This window comes from Megalops cyprinoides, chromosome 1 (assembly GCF_013368585.1).
Source record: "Megalops cyprinoides isolate fMegCyp1 chromosome 1, fMegCyp1.pri, whole genome shotgun sequence".
Lineage (NCBI taxonomy): Eukaryota > Metazoa > Chordata > Actinopteri > Elopiformes > Megalopidae > Megalops > Megalops cyprinoides.
Genome location: NC_050583.1, coordinates 71,030,106 through 71,052,949, shown reverse-complemented (window position 1 = coordinate 71,052,949; position 22,844 = coordinate 71,030,106). Strand labels below are relative to the sequence as shown.

Sequence of the window (22,844 nt, the reverse complement as noted above, 5' to 3'; positions counted from 1 at the left end):
ACAGTGATTATATTCATACTGCACATGCTGAGTTAGCCCCTCCTCCTTCCTGGAAGACAGCAGCGACATGTGACCATTTCCTCTGCAAGAAATACTTTTCATCAGTTTTTGTTATACTGTCTAAACTGTTAGCGTGAAGAATTGTAAAGTCATATCATTTTAATCAGTGTTTTCTTAGCTTCTAACAGGCATAGCTAGCATGTGTCAAAGCTATTGCGTCAAGCTAGCATAGCAAGTTTCATCATGGCTGTCAGTGTAGGGACAGTTGCGACATGTTGTTGCAGCCATCCCAGCATGCTGTTGCAACTGTCCCTTATCACAACATTAACGTAAAAGCTTGTCATAACATAACAAAATTGCAATTTTATGGATTAATAAAGAACACCTTTCAATAGTCAGGTATCTCCCTTTTTTATTTACAAGTAAATCGCTTTTTAAAAGTCAGACTAGGCCACAATGTAGCCTACATTTTGTCTGTTCTGTATTTTTTCAGTATGCCACGAGAGAGGAAGCGCACAACAGATAGGGGTGTCCTTCTACCTGTTCTGACATTAGCAGCAAATGTAGTAAAGGATGAAGGCAGGACAGTGAGGTCTGTGGCAAAGGACTTTGCCATTTGTCACACAACCCTCTACCGATTTATTAAAAGGAGAGAGAAGCTAGATCCAGGAGAGGAGGTAAAAGCAGGGTACTGGACTCCCAGGAGGGTCTTTTCTGAACCACAAGAAAAGAGCCCCACAGAATATCTAAAAACTGCAGCCGATCTTCTCTATGGTCTGAGCACCAAAGAGGTAAGCAAGAGGAAGGTACATCACCAAACAAAGAGTGTAGGTATACAAGAAAGTGTGTGTATTAAAGTAAAACAGCAGAAAGAAGACTGGTAGGGAGAATGAGACAGAGTGAAGTAAAAAGAAATTGAGAGCAATTAAAAACTCCAGTTTAAGTTTTCATTTTCTGTCTATTTTTTCAGGTTCGTCAATTTGCTTTCCAGCTGGCTGTGCATTATGACTGTAATTACCCCGAAACTTGGAATGAGAACTCCATGGCCAGTCGTGATTGCTTCATGGCTTTTATGAAGAGCCCTATCTTTCTATACGACGCCCACAATCTACCAGTTTGTCAAGAGCCACAAGTTTTAATAGACATAATGTTTCCCAGTTTTTTGACAGTCTCGGCAAGGTGCTACATAAGCACATATTTCAAGCAAAAGACGTGTGGAACATGGACGAGACGGGTTACAACTGTCCAAAACCCAGGAAATATTGTTGCCATGTGCGGTGATAGACAGGTTGGGGCATCCACATCAGCAGAGACAGGGACACTTGCTTGTGCAGTTAATGGACTGGGGAATATGATTCCACCCCTCTTTGTTTTCCCTTGTGTCCATTTCAAAGACCAAAGACCATTTTATTCATGATGGCCCATCATGAATGCGGATGCATTAGAACAGCCTGCATCTGGGTGGATGGTGGAGGAGGACTTTATCGTGTTCCTAAAACACTTCCAACATCACACTAAGTCCTCAGTGGATGCTAAAGTCGTGCTTATACTGGACAACCACTCATCCCATCTGTCTTTGAGAGGAATAAATTTCTGCAGAGACAATGGCATTGTCCTGCTTTCTTTCCCACCCCACTGCTCTCACAAGCTACAGCCATTGGATTGGAGTGTTTACAGTCCTCTAAAATGGGCTGTGAACTCTTTCTGTGACTCTTGGATGAAGAGCCACCCAGGCCTTACAATGTCAATATATGACATTCCTGGCATTGCTAGATTGGCCCTCCCTTTGGCAGCAACACTAGCAATGTGCAGTCAGGTTTTAGGTGCACTGGCACTTGGCCATTTAATCGGGAGGTCTCCCAGGATGTTGATTTTGCACCATCTTTGGTGACAGACCGTCCTCCTCCACCTGCCACTGCTCAACCACTGCCACCTATGCTGCCCACACCTGTCCTGTCTCCACCTGCCACAGCTCAACCACTGCCACCTGTGCTGCCCACACCTGTCCTGTCTCCACCAGCCACAGCTCAACTACTGCCACCTGTGCTGCCCGCACCTGCCATAACTGTACCAGTGCCACCTTCCAAAATAGAGTTCTCACCTGAGACCCTACGACCTCACCCAAAAGCAAGACCAAGAAAAGTCGCAAAAGGGAAGAGAAAGTGGAAGACTGCAATTCTTACAGACACCCCAGAGAAAGAGGCACTGGAATTGGAAAAGAGGCCCCAGAGAGTTAGGAGAAAGTTGAATGAAAATACAACCAAACAAGGAGGGGAAAAAAAAGAAAGACAAAACACACAGACAATGACACTGACTCAGAGAAAGAAGAGGATTTCTGCATTGTTTGTTTGGAGAGTTACTCAAAACCAAGAGAGGTACAGTGCTGGCAGTGCAAGGCATGGGCTCACCAGGCCTGCACTGATGGAGGAGCCATTTATACTTGCCACAACTGCGAGTCTGACGTGGACTAATTTCCTCCTCTCTTACCCTCTCCCTGTCACACACACATAAGCTACATCACATGCACACACACACACACACACACACGCACACACACACACTTACCTGCATATCCAGATGCACACTTAAGAATATATTCCAACATTCACTTAAACACACACACTCACACAGTTCAGTAAGCTTTCACAGAAGTTCACAAAAGTATTATTACATTTAAGTGTCTTGGTTTTAAGAAATATTTTGTAGTTCAAATGTATTGTAATAATTAAACAAAATGTGGTTGTTACTTGTTACTTGAAAATGTTTTTTCCTTATAGTCTTTTTCTTTATACAGCCAGTCTAACTTGTCACTTCAGTAAGCTTTCATTTGATGTGGATTTCTTCTCTGTTACCCTCTCTCTGTCACATACACATACATCACATGCATGTAGACACACACACACACACGGTTCAGTTCAGTTCAGTAAGTTTGCACAGAAGTTCACAGAAGTATTATTAAATTTTAGTGTCTTGATTTTGATTAAAAAAATTGTAGTTGAAATGTATTGTAATAATTAACCAAAACATGGTTGTTACCTGTTACATGAAAATATGTTGTTTTTTCCCCTTTTACTAGGCACTGTCTTTATACAGCCAATTTAACTTAGTAAAGACCCTGTCTGTTCACAAATAAAATAAAGAAACTGCAAAATGATGTTAAATAATGATTTTATTACATTTTAATGAATGTTGCAACTGCCCCTGTGCACTGTTGCTACCGACCCCTGTTATGGGGTCAAATGCAACATTTGACTTTGTCTATTCAAGTATAAATTGTACGTATATTATCATATGTACACATGTTACAGCAGTGTGGGTGGGTAGCTGAGAGATGTGGGTTTAATGTATTAACATTTTGTCTTTCCGATACAAACAGTCTCTGAGAAACTGAAGGGAATGCAAAAAGTGTTGCAACTAGTGATGTGCAGTTCGTGAATGAACAAATCCTTTTGAACGAATCTTTGAGGTGAACTGAGTGTACTGAACTGAATCACTAGTCTAAAAGATTTGTTCCTTCCTCTTTGCAAACATGCGCGCTGATTAGCTAGCATAGTAGCTATAATTCTCCCTCCAGTGGATATTAGATATGCGGTCTGTCCACGAAGCAGCCTATCACAAAACTGTATCAGCAGTACATTCATGACAACAACTAGCCAATGGCTGAAATGCTAAAACTCTTGAAGCACCTCCCACTGGCCATCTCGGCACAGCTGACGATGTGGGACAACGCAAAAGATCCGGTGACTACGAAGACTCTAAACTCCACCTACTGACCTGATGAACTTGACATTAAGTTCCTCAGTTCACCAGTTCGTTCGGACTCAAATGAACACTGTGAGTCCTCAGTTCACCAGTTCGTTCGGACTCCAAAGATTCACTGACTATGAAGACCTGGTGACTACGTGTTTCCAGAATCGCTAGTTCTCAGTATAGCAGGCTTGGACTACATCCGCCATTGACTGTGACGATGCAAAAGGAATCAGATCGCTTCTGTGACATTATTACAGGAATTAAAAACAATATTAAATAGCCTATTATTTTGCTCATCTACTTGCAATATTATTTTATATTTATATTTTTAGGTGCGCACAATGTATCGCGGTATAACTTTGGCTAAGAAGCCATTTTAGATACTTGTTCAGCTTACGTTTTTTTACGTGTCCCCTCTGGTTTAACCTTTTTGCACATAAGTTATTTTTTATGCTATGTAGCGCACGTGATACATGGTTCGTCATGTTTTCATTAGCTTCTCATAGTTTTCAGTTAGCATTGCTATATTTTTAGAGTTAAATCGCTGTTTCCTCAAAGCTAAATTTAGCTGTAATTTCTCCAATCTAGTGTTCTAATCGCACTAGTTTTAGCATATGTGCTAAACAGCTAATCACACTGGTGTGACTGTATGCGCGAAAGGGTTAATAATTTCCAATGCACCAACTGTAACTACAGACATGCGAGTCACGGATACGTACTGTATATTACCATTTCTTCATTTAGGCAGAATATATTAACTCTATAGTTCAACTGCTCATCAACGTTAGCGGTCTTCCACTAATAAACATGGCATTAGCTGGCTTTGTGGGTAATCTAATTTAGCAATGTACAGCGTTATAAGCTGCTGTAAGCGATGTCGCCAGAGAATTTTTACAAGTGGGAGAAATAATAGAACCGTTGCTTGTTTACTCGCCAGAACTGCCACACTGTTTCATAAATAAACCTGCAATCAAGTTTGTCAACAGCTTAGCTTACACCACTCAACTACCGTTACGCTAAACGTAATTTGGATGTTTGACTGAAGGTAGCAGGTTACACGTTACAGCAGCAAAACCAGTCATGGCTGACATGAATGTTGTCAGGCTTATTTAGGCTAAGGCTGTGTTCACACGTAGCATGTTTTTTGATGAAAAACACTGGCCTGAGCATTTTTTCAGGTAGAAAAAAACGCTGGCAGCATTTGCTCCAAAAAGCAGTTGAGAATGTCTTTTGTTGCCATAACAACAGCTGTTGCATCATCTGGCGATCTAGCTGGCTATACATTGTTGCAGGGCTAACATTAGCTAACAGGCTAGTTTTGCTAACGACAAGCAGTAAACACAAACACCAGAAACTCCTAGGATCCGTCCAATTTGACTCCAAACGGCCTCTTTATGATAAACGTTATGATACAGTTTAACTGTCGTGTTGTACAGTTCACTGTGCTCAGAAACTAGCACAATTAACTTCTCCACCGCCACCTTCTCCATTTTTGGTGGTTGTTATGGGAAATGACAGGTCCCAGCCAGCACACCCATGTGGGGCCCAAGTGGGTTGCATCTGGGCTACCCAGCCAATTTTGTCCTCGGTTTCCATGGAGGCCCCACATAGGTTAGCCCAGATGGGTTGATGATGGGCCCTTGATGGGCTCCATATATGGCCCATATGGGTAACCCAGGTTTCTCCCATTTGGAGAAAACCACTTTTCCTACAGGAGTCTGCCTACATGGGTTGATGATGGGACCCAGCTAGGTCTTATCTAGTGCTCTTATGGGCCACAACGGGTACATATATATGGGCTACCATATTTGTATGTTTGGGTTACCTTATTTTACAGTAAACCCCTAAATACAATTGTACATTTAACCTACTACATTTAAAACTACACTAAAATGTAAAATGTATTGCTTCAATGAAGAGAGGCCAGTAGTATCGTTCATGCGTTACTTTATTAAGAAAAGTGCAGTGCACCTCCTCACTCCTCTGTCCTCACTCTCCCAACAGCCCTTTGAAAAGAGAAAATAATTGAATCAACCATTTGCCAAATTTTAATTAGGTTCACGCCTTTTTAGTACCTTCTTCACAGTTAAATCAGATGTGTTAGGTTAGCTTTAGGATTTTGGTGCCTCACATCAACATGATCTAGATGATACATTCACGGTGATACCGCACTAAGGCAGAAGGACATTCTAAAATGCTTAATGTGAAAAACGCTTAACGTGGCTTAATGTAACTAAACATCGATAAAAGAAGACCAAATTTCTCTCACACGTCTCTTGTCATAAACACCATCACATATCAAAAAATCAAAACCGAAATCCAATGAAAGGGGTAACTATCTTACGTGAAGTCTTTCTTCTTCATTGACCCCCATTATAAGGAACTGACTGTCATTAATTTAATATTGAGATTGAAAATTTACACTGAACTTTCTCCATAAGAATCAACAACCTGCACATTAGATTACATAAAGTGGTTAAAAATGGGTTTACATTCGGGGGGAAAAGCATATTAGCCTACAGCATCACTTGAGTTATAGGCTACTTCATCAGCAGGCCTATATTTTGATCATAGGGTTGTATATTTGCATGAATTTGACAAATCATTTGTAATCTGTTCAAACCAGTGAGAATTTGCTGTCACTGTTGCACAAGTGACAAGGTGGTGTAGAGATTTTTATTCTGATAATTAAGAGAAATGTGCCAAAGAAATTGCGAGACTTGTATCCCTCCGTACATTGAACGCTCCTAATCAGCTGTGTCTACTGTAAGAATTTTCCATCCAGAAGACCAATGGAAAGATGCTTAATTTGGTCACTAGCAGTATCCAATTGGGTGTCAGAAGTTTCCATCAAAACCGCATATCTCACGCCCCTTTCTTTTGAAGAACGTGAACTGTTTTACCTCAGGTGCTGCTGATTCTCAATTTATCAGAATTTATCAGCAACTATTAATTATTAATTCATTACCGATTTAAGTTCATATTTACTCACTTCATTTACTTACTTCATTTAAGTTCGGTATTTTTATTGATTCTTGACTTCTTTTCTACCTCTGTCTTAATGCTGCTGTGACATGTGAATTTCCCCGCTGTGGGATCAATAAAGTTCTGTCTTATCTTAAGTAACATATCTGTCAGCATTAAATTTCTTTGTATTGCGAAGAAATAGCTAATATTCAATTTGCATGTCATTGATAACACTGATATATTTGCCTTGATCATATGTGGAGTGTTATACTGTGCATGCTTAAACACAGCGTTCATACTCTCACTCTCCATTCAAATGTTTAGAGTCACTGAGAAATTTCCTTGTTTTTGAAAGAAAACCACACTTTTTTCTATTCAATTAACCTAAATTTATCAGAAATATAGTGCAGACATTGTTAATGTTGTAAATGACTATTACATCCTAAAATGGCTGATTTTGAATGGAATATCTATGTAGGTGTAAAAGGCCCAATTTCTGACACCATCACTCCTGTGTTTCAATGGCACATTATGTTAGCTAATCCTAAATTATCATGTTTAAAAGCCTAATTCATCACTAGGATACCCTTTTACAATTAAGTTTGTATGACAGAAGGATGTTGTACTGTTTAAGGAAGCAATAAAACCAGCCTTCTTTGGGCTACTTGAGTATCTGGAGCATCAGCACTTGTGGAGTTGATTATGGTCTAAAATGGTCAGAAAGAAAGGGTGTATTTGGATGTCTTTGATAATAGACAACCGATCTCTCAATTTTGCACAGGTTGTTAAATGAATGTGCTGAAGGAACTGCAATTTGTGGTAGGCCTAATACATTGCAACCACATTATTTCTATTTATTTTACAGTTATCCAATGGAGTTTTGTATAATCTATATCTGATGTTTTCAGTGTGTTCACAGAATGAAACCTAAGTGGAACCAATGAAAATGTATTTGCAGTCTTGCAAAATTTGCCCATTTTAACCACTTTATGTACCCTAATGTGTAGGTTGTTGATTCTTATGGATCTCAATCTTAAATTCATGACGGTCAGTTCCTTATAATGGGGGTCAATAAAGAAGAAAGACTTCGCGTAAGATAGTTACCCCTTTCATTGGATTTCTGTTTTGATTTTTTGTGAGAGTGTTTATGACAAGAGACGTGTGAGAGAAATTTGGTCTTCTTTGATCGACGTTTAGGTACATCAAGCCATGTTAAGTGTTTTAGAATGTCCCCTAAGGCGGAGATCACACTGAAAATAACTAAGTGGCAGCAATAGAGTACCGAGGTGGCTACGTCACTGGTGTCGGAAGTGAAATTCCCCATTCATTTTAGTCATAGACATTTTTTTAAAACACACTTTTAAAGTACTTCTAGTGATTTATAGCTTACCATAGATTTCCGGATTATATATATTGCAACTTATATTGTTTATTTTAATTGTTTTGAGCTAAATTTTATGTAATTTAATTTTTTATCTTATATGCTAGTACAACCACAAGCTAAAAACTACATGTCCCATGAAACCACGGAGCTTTCTCGTTACCGCTCTCCAGCCTTGCTAGCTAGAGTGTGGGCTAATCAGAGCCTCTGGGGCTAATCATCGCTGTCAGCTATCGCTATGGCAGCTAACTTGCAAGCTCATCTTTAGCAGTCATCGCTATCAGCAACAGCAAGCTCATCGTTAGCAGCAATGGTGTCGCTTAGCCATATTCTCCTCTTCTTTAAGTCTGAGACCTGAAGTTTTCAGCGGGGCGAAAACCATTATAAATCAGGGTATGTGGAGGAATTCAGTTGTTTTGAAGACCATATCGCCGATTTGGTCAGGGTGAGCATGAGGGATAAGACCTACAGGGTGTCAGTGAGTGTAGCCCAGTGTAACATTAGGCAGTATAGCTAATCAGCTAGCTAACAAGCAAAGTCATGTTACCACATCATCACCCATCAAGCTTGCTTTTGAGACATATCTACAGAGTCAGAAACACCTTGATGTTTAAGCAAAAAGATCATTCTTGCTTACACATGTACATTTGGGCACTCAACTTGAATGAAAATGCACATTCAGTTGTAAATGTAAAACTCTGCTGTGGGGCATTTTGGAAACCTGAAAAATTTGCAGTCGTTCACATACACTAAATGGACAAAAGTATTCAGACGCCTGACCATTACACCAACAGGAACTGTAATGACATTGTATTCAAATACATATACTTTAATATGGAGTTGGTCCCCCTTTTGTAGCTATAACAGCTTCCACTCTTCTTGGAAGGCTTTCCACAAGATTTTGGAGTGTTTCTGTGGGAATTTGTGCCCATTCATTCTGCAGAGCATTTATGAGGTCAGGCACTGATGTTGGACGAGAAGGCCTGGCTCGCAATCTCCGTTCCAGTTCATCCCAAAGGTGCTCGATGGGGTTGAGGTCAGGGCTCTGTGCGGGCCAGTCAAGTTCTTCCACACTGAACTCATCAAACCATGTCTTTACAGTCCTTGCTTTGTGCACTGGGGCACAGTCATGTTGGAATAGAAAAGGGCCTTCCCCAAGCTGTTGCCACAAAGTTGGAAGCATAGCATTGTCCAAAATGTCTTGGTATGCTGAAGCATTAATATTGCCCTTCACTGGGGATAAGGGGCCTAGCCCAAACCCTGAAAAACAGGTGTGGCCAAATACTTTTCTACATATAGTGTATGTACGGTGGCTGCAGTCCGGCAGCCAAGAACTGAACCATTTTATAACGATTACGGTTGTTTGTTAGCTAGCCAACTACCAACTGTCATCGTCTCTACTACTGTGCCTTCCACTAGCAAACCTAGCCGGGTTCAGAGTCAATGGTTTTCTAAACCGAAGATTCAAACTTTGTTTTCCTTCATTTGTTTAAAAATTGTAATCAGTTGTTATCAACAGCAGCCATTTCCTCTTCTCTTTCTCATCGCAAGGAAAGCAGTAGAATGACAATTGAATAGTTTTTTTGTACTCAGATCTATTCAAACGACAATGGACACAGCACTGCGGCGTGCCTCAGCCAATGCAGTAGAGCAGCAGTTCCTAAACTGGGGGGCGCGACCCCTTGGGGGTTCGCCAAAAAATGAGACGGGTCTCCAGATGATTTTCTGTCTGAATGTATTAAAAAAGTTTTTTTTTAAAAATCAGTTTTTAAAATTTAAATCTATCGTTTTTTAAATTATTCAGTAGCCTAGATGCACAATTGAGAGTGTTTCCATACTGTTCCACCAAGAAAAAGAAATGGACCAGTGTGTCCAGATTTTGCGTAGTCTATAAACTATTGCTACCTTGTTAAAAAATGCTAGCGGAAGGCACCAACTTTCACATGATTTTGACATGTTATAGAAACAGTAACGTTAGTGATAGGAAGCACATTTTGATAAGTCAAATGTTAGTAAAGTCAGTGTAAGATAAATAAATTGTGTAAATTGTCAAAGTAACTGTAGCCTATTTGCAGCCCCCCCCCAAGATGTCATCTATGCATGCTGGCATGGCACTTCTGATCTCTGAATTAACATTATAAGCAATAAGAGGAAGCAATCTTTTGTTTTCTCATGACGAGATAAATTAACCCGTTATCACGAGAAAACGAGCTTTATCTCGAGATCACAAGTTAATTATTTCGTTATCTCGAGATAACAAAACTTCTGTGGTAGAGGCTTCTGTAGTAGAGGCTTGGACCTGGAAACAGTATTATCCGGAAGGTCGATACGTCACGTCTTAACATGCTGTTTGTAGCATAATTTGACAGACAGCTAAACTCCTCCCCCAATCACTTCACCAGAGACGTTACCAAAAACATTGACAGTTTATTGACAATGGGACAAAGTGAAACTGAAGATAAAAATACATAAACATACATCGGTCATACCATAAACCTAATAGTATGCATTGCATTGGTCAAGAGGTAACTGTAGCGAAGGGCGAGAGCAGTCACCCCTGGCCTTGAACCCGGGTCCACAGGGTACCAACCATGCAACTTTGACCACGACGCCAAAAAGCCTGGCTCTTTGGTATGGCAGTCAGAGCGCATACTCAACCGTAGTGACAGCACTCCATCACACTTCATGCACCATGGTGTCCCTCACGCATTCCGCTGCCGTACTTCTCCCATCCCAGGGTGCCCCACTCACCGGTACTTCACCCATCTCTGGAGTCCCTCACACTGTGCTTCACCCATCTCTGGGGTTCCTCACACACTGGGGTCAACCGAACCTGGGGGTCCCTCATACAGCTCACACACCGGGCACGCCTCCGATGGCCTTGCGGCAAGCCATCCCACTTCTAACACCATTTATAGCGAAGGGCGAGAGCAGTCACCCCACCCGGCCTAGAACCCGGGTCTACGGGGTACCAACCATGCCACTTTGACTGCGACGTAGACCCGGGTTCGAGGCCGGGTGGGGTGACTGCTCTCGCCCTTTGCTACAGTAACAAATGTAAGGAGATGAACCACATATAATGTCACCATATCGAGTAAGATGAGTTCCATTTATTTCCGTTTGTAACCATGGCAATCTCATTAGCGTAGCCAGCTAATATGTAGCGTAATTATGTATCATATAGCTACCTTCGCGGACAACAGAATCATGTATTAAAAACAATATGAATGACTTAATGCACCAATATATGTCTTAATGAAACAAATGTGAAAAATGATATCACTTACCAACGATGCTATCAAAGGAGTATAAAAAAATCAACATTAACTTGTATAATAGAAGAGCAACGAACCATCAAGACGTCTAACAACTTCCTTGTCATGTGACAATGAAATGCTGACATCACTACCACTACTCGAATTGCCCTGGAACAAACTAGGCAGAAAATAGGAAACACGCATTTTCTAACAGAACACATACATTTTTTTTTCTGCATTTATTTTGTAGCTAGTCATGCAGATGTCATATAAAATGAATGACTGTCATTCTAAGGCACAGGACTAAAAAGTGACTGTTTTACAGGTTTTTAAATGTACTGGTAAGCCTTCATGTAGTCCTTCCTAAGGGAAGATGATTATTCAGGTTTACAAAGGAAAAAAGTACAGTACAATAAACACAGCTATACATACTCCAGTTTGATTTACCAAATTTAGACCAGTTTGACAGATAACATTTCAAATCTCATCAGTCCTCACTTGAATGAATTCTTTTATAGATTAGCAATGCTCATCTCACATAGTGGGTCACATAGTATGCAATGTAGGATAGTAGGGTACACATCAATGTTGCTTTTAATTATCATCCCTTGGTACCATAAAAAACAATGCCTTAAGTTAATGTTGCTCCCATAGATCATTATTTGCTTCTACATTCATTTTAGTATAATGTAGAGAAATAATGTTTCTGTTGATAATTGTGAAGCACTATTCCTGTGCGGTTTTATTATTATTTTAGCTCTGTTGTTCACCTTCATGTCTATTGAGTTTATTTAATGTATCATGTAATACTGGCCTTGTGAGTCATTCGGGACAAATGTTTGAAAGGTTTTTCAGTTATGAGCCCAATTGTTATTGGACACAGCAATCTCATTCCCTTTTAAGCTCCATGTCACATTTGATGTCCAATGTAAGCTATACATCACAATGGAAGTGTTTTATATTCATATTGTAATGGACTGTGTTCCACATTGGTATGGCCCACAAACTTTGCAAGTCAGATGTGGTTTGGTAGCTCTTACTAGCTTAAAGCTGATTGAGATTTCCTCATTTGCAATTTTATTGACAATTGCTGCACTTTTACTGGGCTCTGACTGCAATATTATTCATCTTGCAGCATTACCTTCATAATTTTGAATGCTGTTACATTTTTGGTTTGAATTTTATAGTACTGTACTATGAAGCATTAACCTCTGAATATCTGTTCACAATGCTATTCAAAAGAAAGTGAGCAATATGATGGATACAGTATTTTACTGAAAAAACAACTTTAAAGAAACTGCATTGAAGGATTAGAATATCAGATTAGAGGGTTTGTTGGTTTAACAGCTGTGTGAATTTTAAATGACACATGTCCCATTTCATGGCAGTTGTACCACTCCATTGTGCTCAAAAAACCCACTCAGTCTAATTCCCCTGCATTAAAAACCCAGATGATTCTATGGGAAGTTTTACCCACCAAACTTATAAAATAAACAACAAAAATTATGAGTGGATGTGCACTTGGTTCAGTCAGAAGTGGGGCAAAAATCACTCCCATGGATATAGAATGCATTGTTACATGTCTATAGACACAGTCCAAATCCTAAACTATTCTGTTGAAAGTGCAAATAAACAGCCAGATGGAAATGAGGAGTCACCTAATACACAAGGGTAACACAAACGCATACAGGCATAAAACACATTCTGCAGCAAAGTGACATAGATTAGACAGATTTTACAAGCTGCCACTGACTCAAATAAAAAACATACTCCATCAATATCCTATGTAGTTTTGATTAAGTTTTAACTGGAGGGAAGGGTTTTATTTTTTATACAGCAGTCCACCTTATGACACAGGATACTACAGTGCAAAAGGAATCTCAGTGCAAATTTCTGTAGAGGATGGTGGGTGCCCAATGGATGCATGGACTAAAAACCACTTCTTAAACCAAAACTCCCTAAATGAAAATTTGACAATTCAGAAAAGTGAATGTGGTTAAAAATAACAGTGTCCACTCCTGAAGCAGAAGTGTGATATTCATTTTGGATGTAAACATAATAAAACAATAAAACTCAATGGATCAAGATCTTTTTAACAAGACTTTTTGACTTCTATGAACAATTTTCAGTTTAGGTCCTTTCTCAGTCTTTTCAGTGCTTTTCATATTTACAATAATTATTTTAGAAAATAACCTCACTGCCTGAGAAGGTTGTAGGGGTACTGAGTGAGACAGAAGGGTTGTATTGAATGAGTCTCTGTCTGTCTGTCTGTCTGTCTGTATGTTTGTGTGTGCACATCTGTAGTATAGTTAAGGTCAATAAGTATTTGGACAGTGACACAATTTTCATGATTTTGGCTCTGTATGCCACCACAATGGATTTGAAATGAAGTGATCAAAATGTGACTGAAGTGCTGACTTTCAGATTTAATTCAAGGGGTTTAACAAAAAAATCATATAAACCATTAAGAACCATTAAGCAATTTTTATACACAGTCCCTCCATTTTCAGGGGCTCAAAAGAAATTGGACAAAGTAACATATTCATAAATAAAATGATCATTCTTAATACTTGGTTGAAAATCCTTTGCACTGAATGACTGCCTGAAGTCTGGAAACCATGGACATCACCAAATTCTGGGTTTGCTCCCTGGTGATGCTTTGCCAGGCCTTTACAGCAGCTGTCTTAAGTTGCTGCTTGTTTGTGGGTCTTTCTGCCTTCAGCAAGTGAATGTATGTTCAATTGGGTTGAGGTCAGGTAACTGACTCGGCCATTGAAGAATATTCCACTTCTTGGCCGCAGTATGTTTTGGGTCACTGTCCAACTGTACTGTGAAGTGGCATCCTATCAGTTTTGCAGCATTTGGCTGAATATGGCCCTATACACTTCAGAATTCATCCTGCTGCTTCTGTCAGCAGTCATGTCATCAATAAACACTAGTGACCCAGTTCCACTGGCAGCTATACATGCCCATGCCGTAACCATGCCTCCATCATGTTTCACAGATGATGTGAGCCATTCCTTCCCTTCTCCATGCTCTTCTCTTTCCCATCATTCTGGTACAGGTTAATCTTAGTTTCATCTGTCCAAAGAATATTGTTCCAGAACTGGGCAGTCTTTTTTATATGTTTTCTGGCAAAGTCTAATCTGGCCTTCCTATTCTTGAGGCTTACTAATGGTTTTCACCTTGTGGTAGACCCTCTGTATTTACTTTCATGAAGTCTTCTCTTGATTGTAGACTTTGCCAATGATACGCCTACCTCCTGGAAAGTGTTCTTGACTTCACAACTAGATGTTGTGAAGGGGTTTTTCTTCACCAAGGAAAGAATTTTGCAATCATCCACCACAGTTGTCTTCTGTGATCGTCCAGGCCTTTTGGTGTTGCTGAGCTCACCAGTGCATTCCTTCTTTTTAAGAATGTACCAAATTTGTTGATTTGGCCACTCCTAATGTTTCTGCTATCTCTCTCATGGGTTTGTTTTGTTTTTTCAGCCTAATGATGGCCTGCTTTACTTGCATTGACAGCTCTTTGGACCTCATATTGAGAGTTCACAGCAACAGCTTCCAAATGCAACTTCCACATTTGGAATCAACTCTAGAGCTTAAAGAACTGCTTAATTGTTAATGAAATAACGTGGAGCGACTATGTATAAAAATTGCTGTAATTCTTAAAGGTTTATATGATGATATACGAACAAACGTATACCCGGCACCTGTTAAAGTTGGGTAAAAAGGGGAAATAACTACGTTTATATTTGAGGTTAAGACTACAAAAGTGGGGGAATTCATGAGATTACCTCAGCATTAAACTTGATCTGCTAAGGCTGTTCAGCACAGTGATTTGATATACGCTATCATACTTTAACTGTATTTGATTACTTCCCACAACATGTACTTACCACTGGGCAGACTACTGAAGATTCAAACTTTATCTCAAACAGTGAAAATACAAAGTCTTCAGAGGAATAAAGGACATAATTATGTAAGTATTTGGAATTCCCAATTTTATATTAGGTTTGTCTCACCATGGCAACCTCTGCACTCTGCACATAGGAGAGCTGAGACAAGATGGATGTAATTCTCCGATACACTCCACATGCATCCAACACCTATTTTTTCACACAAGTCCCACAGCACACTACAATCGAATGGGCATTCATTGAAGAATAGGTATGACTCTGTTGATGTCTTCCAAGCAGCTTGTAGGTGCCTGACAAATTTCTGAAAGCCTGACCCACTCCTATCCCCAGCAGAACACAGTCAATTTGTTCTACCCCTGTGAGTTCCTGGTCATTGTCAGCAGATGACTTGCCTGGTTTTAAACTCTAGCCACAACCTGTCTGCATTTTTTAAAGCTGTGACATCAAATTTAAATCTACATGCTAGATTTGATAAGTAGATCTCACATACAGAGAAGACACCAACAAATGTCCTCAGATGTGGGCAGTTCACACTGGCAATTTAGTTCAGCATATATCTAAAGTATACAGTAAAACATATCCTCTAATTGTTGTGCTATGGCCATTATGGCATTTAAAAGCATTTATTTACTCCATTTACTTCACTTACTTTATTGGAGCACATCACACTCAGTGATATTAGTTTTTTCAGATTGATTCAAAGTCCAAAACCTATATCTTTCACATTCATTATACATATTATATATACTGTATTATATACACCCACACACCCACATCCATGGACCTGCACGCACAAACACACGAAAAAGCTTTTCAAGCTTGGTAAATAATTCTATATAGAATGCACCATGCACAACAGTGGTTGCTTTATTAAATAAATTGACAACAATTTTCTCTTAAGTGCATTTTCCCATTGCTTTAATCAATTAACTTATTTTTATCACAAAACAAAAGTTTAACAAATACAACTATTGACCAATGACTCTTGTAGATAACGAAAAGGACATTTACTTTTAACAGTTCCAAGTACTTGAATTAAAAGTATATGTGCTAAGATACTTTTTAACTTTTAACCATTTCCATTTTCAATTCAGGTTACAAAAATGACAGAGAAGTGGCACAGAGATTTATCAGATATGCTTGAGTATGATGAAATATATAAATGGCCAGAGCCTGGGATAAAATCAATTTTAAAACTTTTCTGTTTGTCCAGTTGGTGGGCAAAAAAGTGAACTCACATCTCAAGAGAAGGAGACAGCCAGGGTAATGGCCACGATGATCAGGAGAATGAAGCAGCAAAGTGCAATCCACAACTTTTTCTGCAGGGAAAAAGCAAGAGAAAGAGAGTTATGTGTAAATTCATAAAGTTATGCAGCTATACAGACATCCACTGAACCTGTGTTCCTGTGGCCTGCATATTTTTTTCTGAAAAACAGGTCACATAGTGCACCAGAAGTGGGTGCTCATTGGAGGATAGGTACTCCATCATTCAAGTCATCCAGTTAACCAATTACTCTAATTAAATAGGTGTTTATTTTTATGTAACTATTTTTGGTCATGTTCTGCTCTGGCACTGGCAATCTAGTTGGCTATTTCTGGTTATTTAAACATTCTGTGATGATTCCATTATGAAATTTTCTAGTGTTGTACATTCAGTCAATGTTGGGTTACTCGTGGATACAGATTGTCCTTCATATGTTGGTACACACACACATTTCCAAAAATAGGTCTGCCAAAATAGGTCCGCTCCAAGGACAGATGTCAGTAGGAAGCCATCTTACAACAAAATGTTAACCCGAATTGTCTTCAATACAGTCATAAAGCACTATTCCAAATGAATGCTACCCTGTATCCTGTATTCTTTCTAATAAACAAATTAAGTGCATTTAAATTATTTTGATTTCAGTGTGCATTTACTGCAGCATGATGTTCCTGACCACAGTTACATGAATTTGCATGGTGGCATTCAAATAATTTATCTGTATTCCAGTTGATAAAGGACTGCAAAACCACTGCATTCAAACATGTTTTGTCCCATGTCTGAAGGATTTAATTTCTCAGCTGAATTTGAGAACCATCCTTAAAACATATACCTGAGTTCTATCTATTCATTTGGAATTCTACTTTTATGAATGAACAGCTGATAAGACCTTACTGGACAACTAAGAACCAAATCCTTCTGGACAAATGCAATTCTTTTATGAGGAAAAGTGGTTGTTGAATACCCTCCTTTTCATATACCATATAAAAGTTGCTAAATGGATAATACACACAATTCTCATGCAAAAATCTTCTAGTATGCAGTGTCAGAAATACACAGGGGCTTGGGGGCTAATCTGCCAAAGCAAATACGCTCCCAAAATCATTTGATGAGGACAAAAAAAGCCCCCAAAATTATTCTTAAAGGAATGACGAAATATTACATTTTGAGTTCATGTGTATTAGCTAGACGACATCAGATAAATTCCAGATAAATTCCATCAGATAGATTCCAGATAAACCTGCTGATGGACAGTAGTGTAGCATTGTGGTTAAAGAGCAGGACAGTAACCAAAAGGTTGCCAGTTCGATTCCCCACAGGGGGTACTGCTGGTGTACACTTGGGCAATATACTTATCCCACAATTGCCTCAGTAAATATCCGGCTGTATAAATGGATAACATTGTAAAAACCTGTAATTGATGCAAGTCACTCTGGATAAGAGCATCGGCTAAGTGCCAATAATGTAACGAAATGTAATGGGGAAATAGTACACCCTGCCATAATGCCTCTCTCTAATCTCTGCCATGTTGTTGTAAAGTCTACTGCTAAACACATAGACCTAACATTCTTCCCTTCGACATCAGTTCAGTAGAACACATAAATCACAATATGGAAAGTTACTTTTTATTGGTTTGTTGGCTAAAATAATCTTTAACAGCATGGCTATCTTCCTTTTTGAAAGCTTGTTCACTCAGTTAATTAGCTTGGTAGCTAGCTCACAATCAGTAGCTAGGACTTAGTCAGCTAGTAACTTTGCCAGCTAATTACTAGGCAACCTATCACACGTCTGCCTTAAATTTGACAAGGCCGGATAAATGTTATATTGGGCGAATTAATGTTACAGGAGAGAGGAACTTGCAAAGAGTTAATCTATCATTCTTTTTTTTTCGACTTTTGATGTTAATTGGCATTTCAGGAGCATCTTGTGAGGAAGCTGGCTGATGCTTCTCACATTTACCATAAACAAAACATTTATTAAAAAAAAAACAAAAAACAAAAAAAAACACCAGCCAAATTAAAGCCTTGAAGTCTGTTTTAAATAATGCTGATGGAATGCAGATCTGTTACTGGTGAATTAGTGAACTGATGATTTACACAGGGTTTCAATTAATATTTATACAAACATTTAATAATATTATTAACATATCTCAGTTTCTGGGGACAGGTGAAGGCCCCTCCTCCGGCCAGCTAGCTACATTGTATTTCATTTTTGAATGTTATTAACTAAATCTAGGTAATGTCAAGGATAGAAGTTTGCTCCCCTTTCTGGCATCATGGCATTATCGAAACACCTCTCACTCTGCCAAATGTACTGGTAACAACAATAGAATAGCTGAAATAAAAGGAATGGGTCAACTTGAAACACATACTGCAATACAAGGGCATTGTTTGTTTTACTGAAAATATGGCAACATAAAAAATGCCTAAATATGATCTAGCTATGGAGTCAGTGTGTCCCCTGGACAAGAAATCCTCTCTATCAGTATGGTAGTCTTAATGTAATTTGTAAACCAAAAAATACTCTTATATTCACTTTTATTCACTGATCTGACACATTCTATTATACTCTAGTTATTCTGGATTACATCACACAACATGTACTCATTATTGAGTCACCATGTAGAAACATTCTAGGCCAGTTTTCAACACTCAGATTAAGGCTACTAGCAGCAGAACTGACATTCTGAGTTATTCTTAAAACTTTAACAACACAATTAATTCACAACATTGTGCAACAACAGAGACATCCTGCCCTTGTTGATCTCCAAGAACAGGTGAGGTGTGCTGCACATTCTGCAGGAGGTGGTGAAACAGGATGGAAACATCGCACACTGCAGATGGATCTGAGTCAGAGTGGTCCTGACAAGCCAGCATCTGATCAGCATGAGGTCTCCATTGCTCAGATGATCCAATATCCACCATACAGGTCACTGTCCTGCTTGAAACTGTAGAGCCCACTTTTTCCCTTTCATGTAGTTGTTGCAACCCCCCCAGGTAAACTGGAGGCCACTGTCACTTACAAGGACTACTGAACTACAGACTGAAACCCTAATAATAAAACTGTCCTTGCAGTAGTGGTAGTGTCCATCAAGTGTACTTTGGGGCACGTACAGCAGGCACGTACGACCATATGCGATGACTACCATGTGATGTTTGAACAGACCAGCAAAATCAACACGTATCCTTTGACCTGGCCAAATCCGTAGGTTTAGAGGTGAGGGACATAGTGAGAGCCTTTATTCTTGCCATACCTGGGTGTCCTGCATGTAACAAAACACTGGGGTGCAGCTTGGGTGGAAAAATGACACAGATACCCCCCAAAAGCCTCAGCTGAGCTGTCTGTTCAAGAAGGGTGACGATGTACTCTTCATGTGTGTGTCTGCAGGAACACATCCAGTTGTCACCATTTGCATGTTTTAAGACCGTGCGGCATCAATCCAGGTGTCCTTGGAGATATCTGGGCTGCTGACAGGCAGTGTCTCCAGCTGCTTGATGTAGAAGACATCCATTGTTTAAACTTTGTCTTTTTGTGACACAGGCAGAAGAGGTTGGGAGAGCCTGTCTGCATCTTGTACTCAATGAAGTAGTTATTAGCTGACAATAAGAAAAGTCCATCACTGTATTCTGGTTGGCAGATTGTCTGGCTGTCAAGAGTGTGAATTTCCATCCATAGAGATACTGATGGAATAATCAGTGCAGGGGCCTTCACAATCGCTCTGACCTTCTCTGGTGATTTGTGTAGCTCTACTGAGTCAATAGTATGTCCTAAGTACTGTGAAGAATTCACCAGAGTTTTTGAAGAATTCACACTCACCTTTCTGGACGCAAAGTCAAAATCTTCAATCATCCTAAAACAGTAACTGAGTTCCTTGGGTGTTCCACGCTGTGCTGTCCAGTCACCAAAATGTCATCCAGGTAGCGCTGCATGTTGATAAAGCCCTGTAACACCTGGTCCATGGCCCTTTGCAACATGACAGAGACCGAGGCTATTCCCAAGGGTAGTTTATTGTAACAGAATAATCCTTTCTGTGTCATGATTGTCAGGAGTTTGTGTTTTTCTTCCACCTGTATCTGAAGGTGGGCATGCAAAAGGTCCAGCTTGCTGAAGTGTTAAACCTGAGCAACTGATACAAAAAGGTTCTCCATGCATGGAATAGGGTAACATTCCACTCACAGTGCAGTGCTAAAGTCCTTAATCCTTAAAATTTAAAGTCCACACAAATTAACCATCCGTCTTAACAATTGGTACCACAGGTGGCGCCCTATCACTGTATTGTATAGGTAATATACCATCTACCTCCACCACATGCTTTAGTTCCGCCTCCACCTTTATGCTTAATGCATATGAGTTTCTACATGGGTGATAAAACTTTGGCTAGCACTGTGGCTTCGATGACATAGCAGCTTCAATGTCTTTCAGTGCGTTTTTCTTTTTTTAGCATGTCTCTGTAACACTGCCTCTAGGGTGTCCAGACTTGCTTTTTGAATATCCTGCCAGTTTAGCTTTATCTGCTTCAGCCACTCCCTACTGAAAAGCAGTGATGAACTACTCTTGACCACATACAAGGGGAGCTGTGCTTCCGCTGCCAACTTTTTGAGCTTTAGTTCCACTGAAATATAAGTATATTTTAAGCACAATATCAGTGGGCCATCATGATAAGTCCTTTAACTGAGTTTTATACAACTCAGCTGGAATTAATGAAATTGCAGCCCCGGGGTCTAATTCCATCTCCAGTCTTTCCTTTTTTGCATACCAGCCATGTGGGACATCACCCCACTTTGTGCCACCATATGCAGTGCAAGTTCTGTGTATGTATCAGTATTATAAAGTTTTCCAAATTTATTAAAAATCAAAAACTGAAATATCTCATTTACATAAGTACTCACACCCTCTGCTATGGCATTCCACATTAAGCTCAGCTGCATCCTGTTTGCTTTGAATATCTTTGCGATGTCTCTAGAACATGATTCAAGTCAACTTCAAGCAAACTAAATTTATTGTAAATGATTTAGAAAGGCACACACCTGTGTCTCACAATTCATAGCACAGGTCAGATCAAAAAACAAGCCATGAAGTCCAACAACCCAAGGACTCTGTTGACCTCCAAATCACATTTTGTCACACAGATCTGGGCAAGGGTATAAAACCATTTCTGGTCTCCATCATTGTGAAATGGAAGAAGTTTAGAACCACCAGGACTCTTCCTAGAGCTTCCATCTGCCCAAACTCAGTAATTGGGCAAGAAGGGCATTGGTCAGGGAGGTGACCAAGAACCCAATGGGCACTCTAATAGAGCTTCAGAGGACCTCTGCAGAGATGGGAGAACCTGCAAGGAGGACAACCATCTCAGAAACACTCGGTCAATCAGCCCAGAGTCAATCAGAGGTAGAGTGGATAACCGGAAGCCACGTCTGGAGTTTGCCAAACAGCACTTAAAGGACTCTGAGGGCATGAGGAAAAAAGATGGTCTGGTCTAATGAACTGAAAACTGGGCTGAACTCCAAGCGCTGCATCTGCTGAAAACCAGGTACTGCTCATCACCTCACTAATACCATCCCAACGATGAAGCATGGTGGTGACAGCATCATGCTGTGGGAGTGCTTCTCATTGGCTGGAATGGGGAGACAGAATTGAAGGAAGGATGACTGCAGCCAAATCCAGAGAGGTCCTTGAAGAAAACTCCAGAGTGCAAACAACCTCAGACTGGGGGTGAAGGTTCACTTTTCAGCACAACAACACCCCAAAGCATATGTGACCCGACGCGAGTAAACCCTCCACATCGAGGCCGCGTCAACTTTACAGGAGACCACAAAAACGGTCAAAAAACCATTTTTCGTGAAAAATGAGATAGTGGTGGATTCAAATTCCTTAAGTGCTTATCTATAATCCCCCTTCTTTTTGAAACTGAAAGTGATCTGTAAATATGAAAAAAAAACAATAAATATCAAGGCAAGTTGGTCCTCCGAGAACTGACAGGGGAGAAAACGTTGTCAATTTCCTATTATGTTGCATTATTAAAACAAGCGCTGGCATATCGTATGCTTCCGTCTTTTAATACAGTCATGCAGTTTAAGATCACCCTCTTACATTCGCTGTGGTGTCAATTTGCAACACAAAGCCATTTTGATAAAAATGTAATTTAAACAATACTGGATTTATGACTGAAACCAGAAAGAATGGCCTTCTTCTATGGTGGGAATGTTGACAGCTTTCTTCTCCTGTGGTGGGAGTTTCGATTGCTTTCTTCTTTTGTGGTGTCGTAACACAATGCTGAGCATTCATTGGTTCTTGATCAGATGCACCTTG

At 39.8% G+C, this 22,844-nt stretch overlaps 1 protein-coding gene across 1 annotated transcript in view; it reads right to left on the bottom strand.

Moving 5' to 3' along the window:
• Positions 1 to 16,395: 16,395 nt before the first annotated feature.
• Positions 16,396 to 22,844, bottom strand: part of stx4 (syntaxin 4) — a 70,194-nt gene continuing 63,745 nt past the window's right edge. Inside the window, exon 10 of the mRNA XM_036533872.1 lies at positions 16,396 to 16,593. Within this exon, the coding sequence (XP_036389765.1) occupies positions 16,516 to 16,593 (78 nt within the window). The 3' untranslated portion in view covers positions 16,396 to 16,515. The remainder of the gene's footprint in view (positions 16,594 to 22,844) is intronic.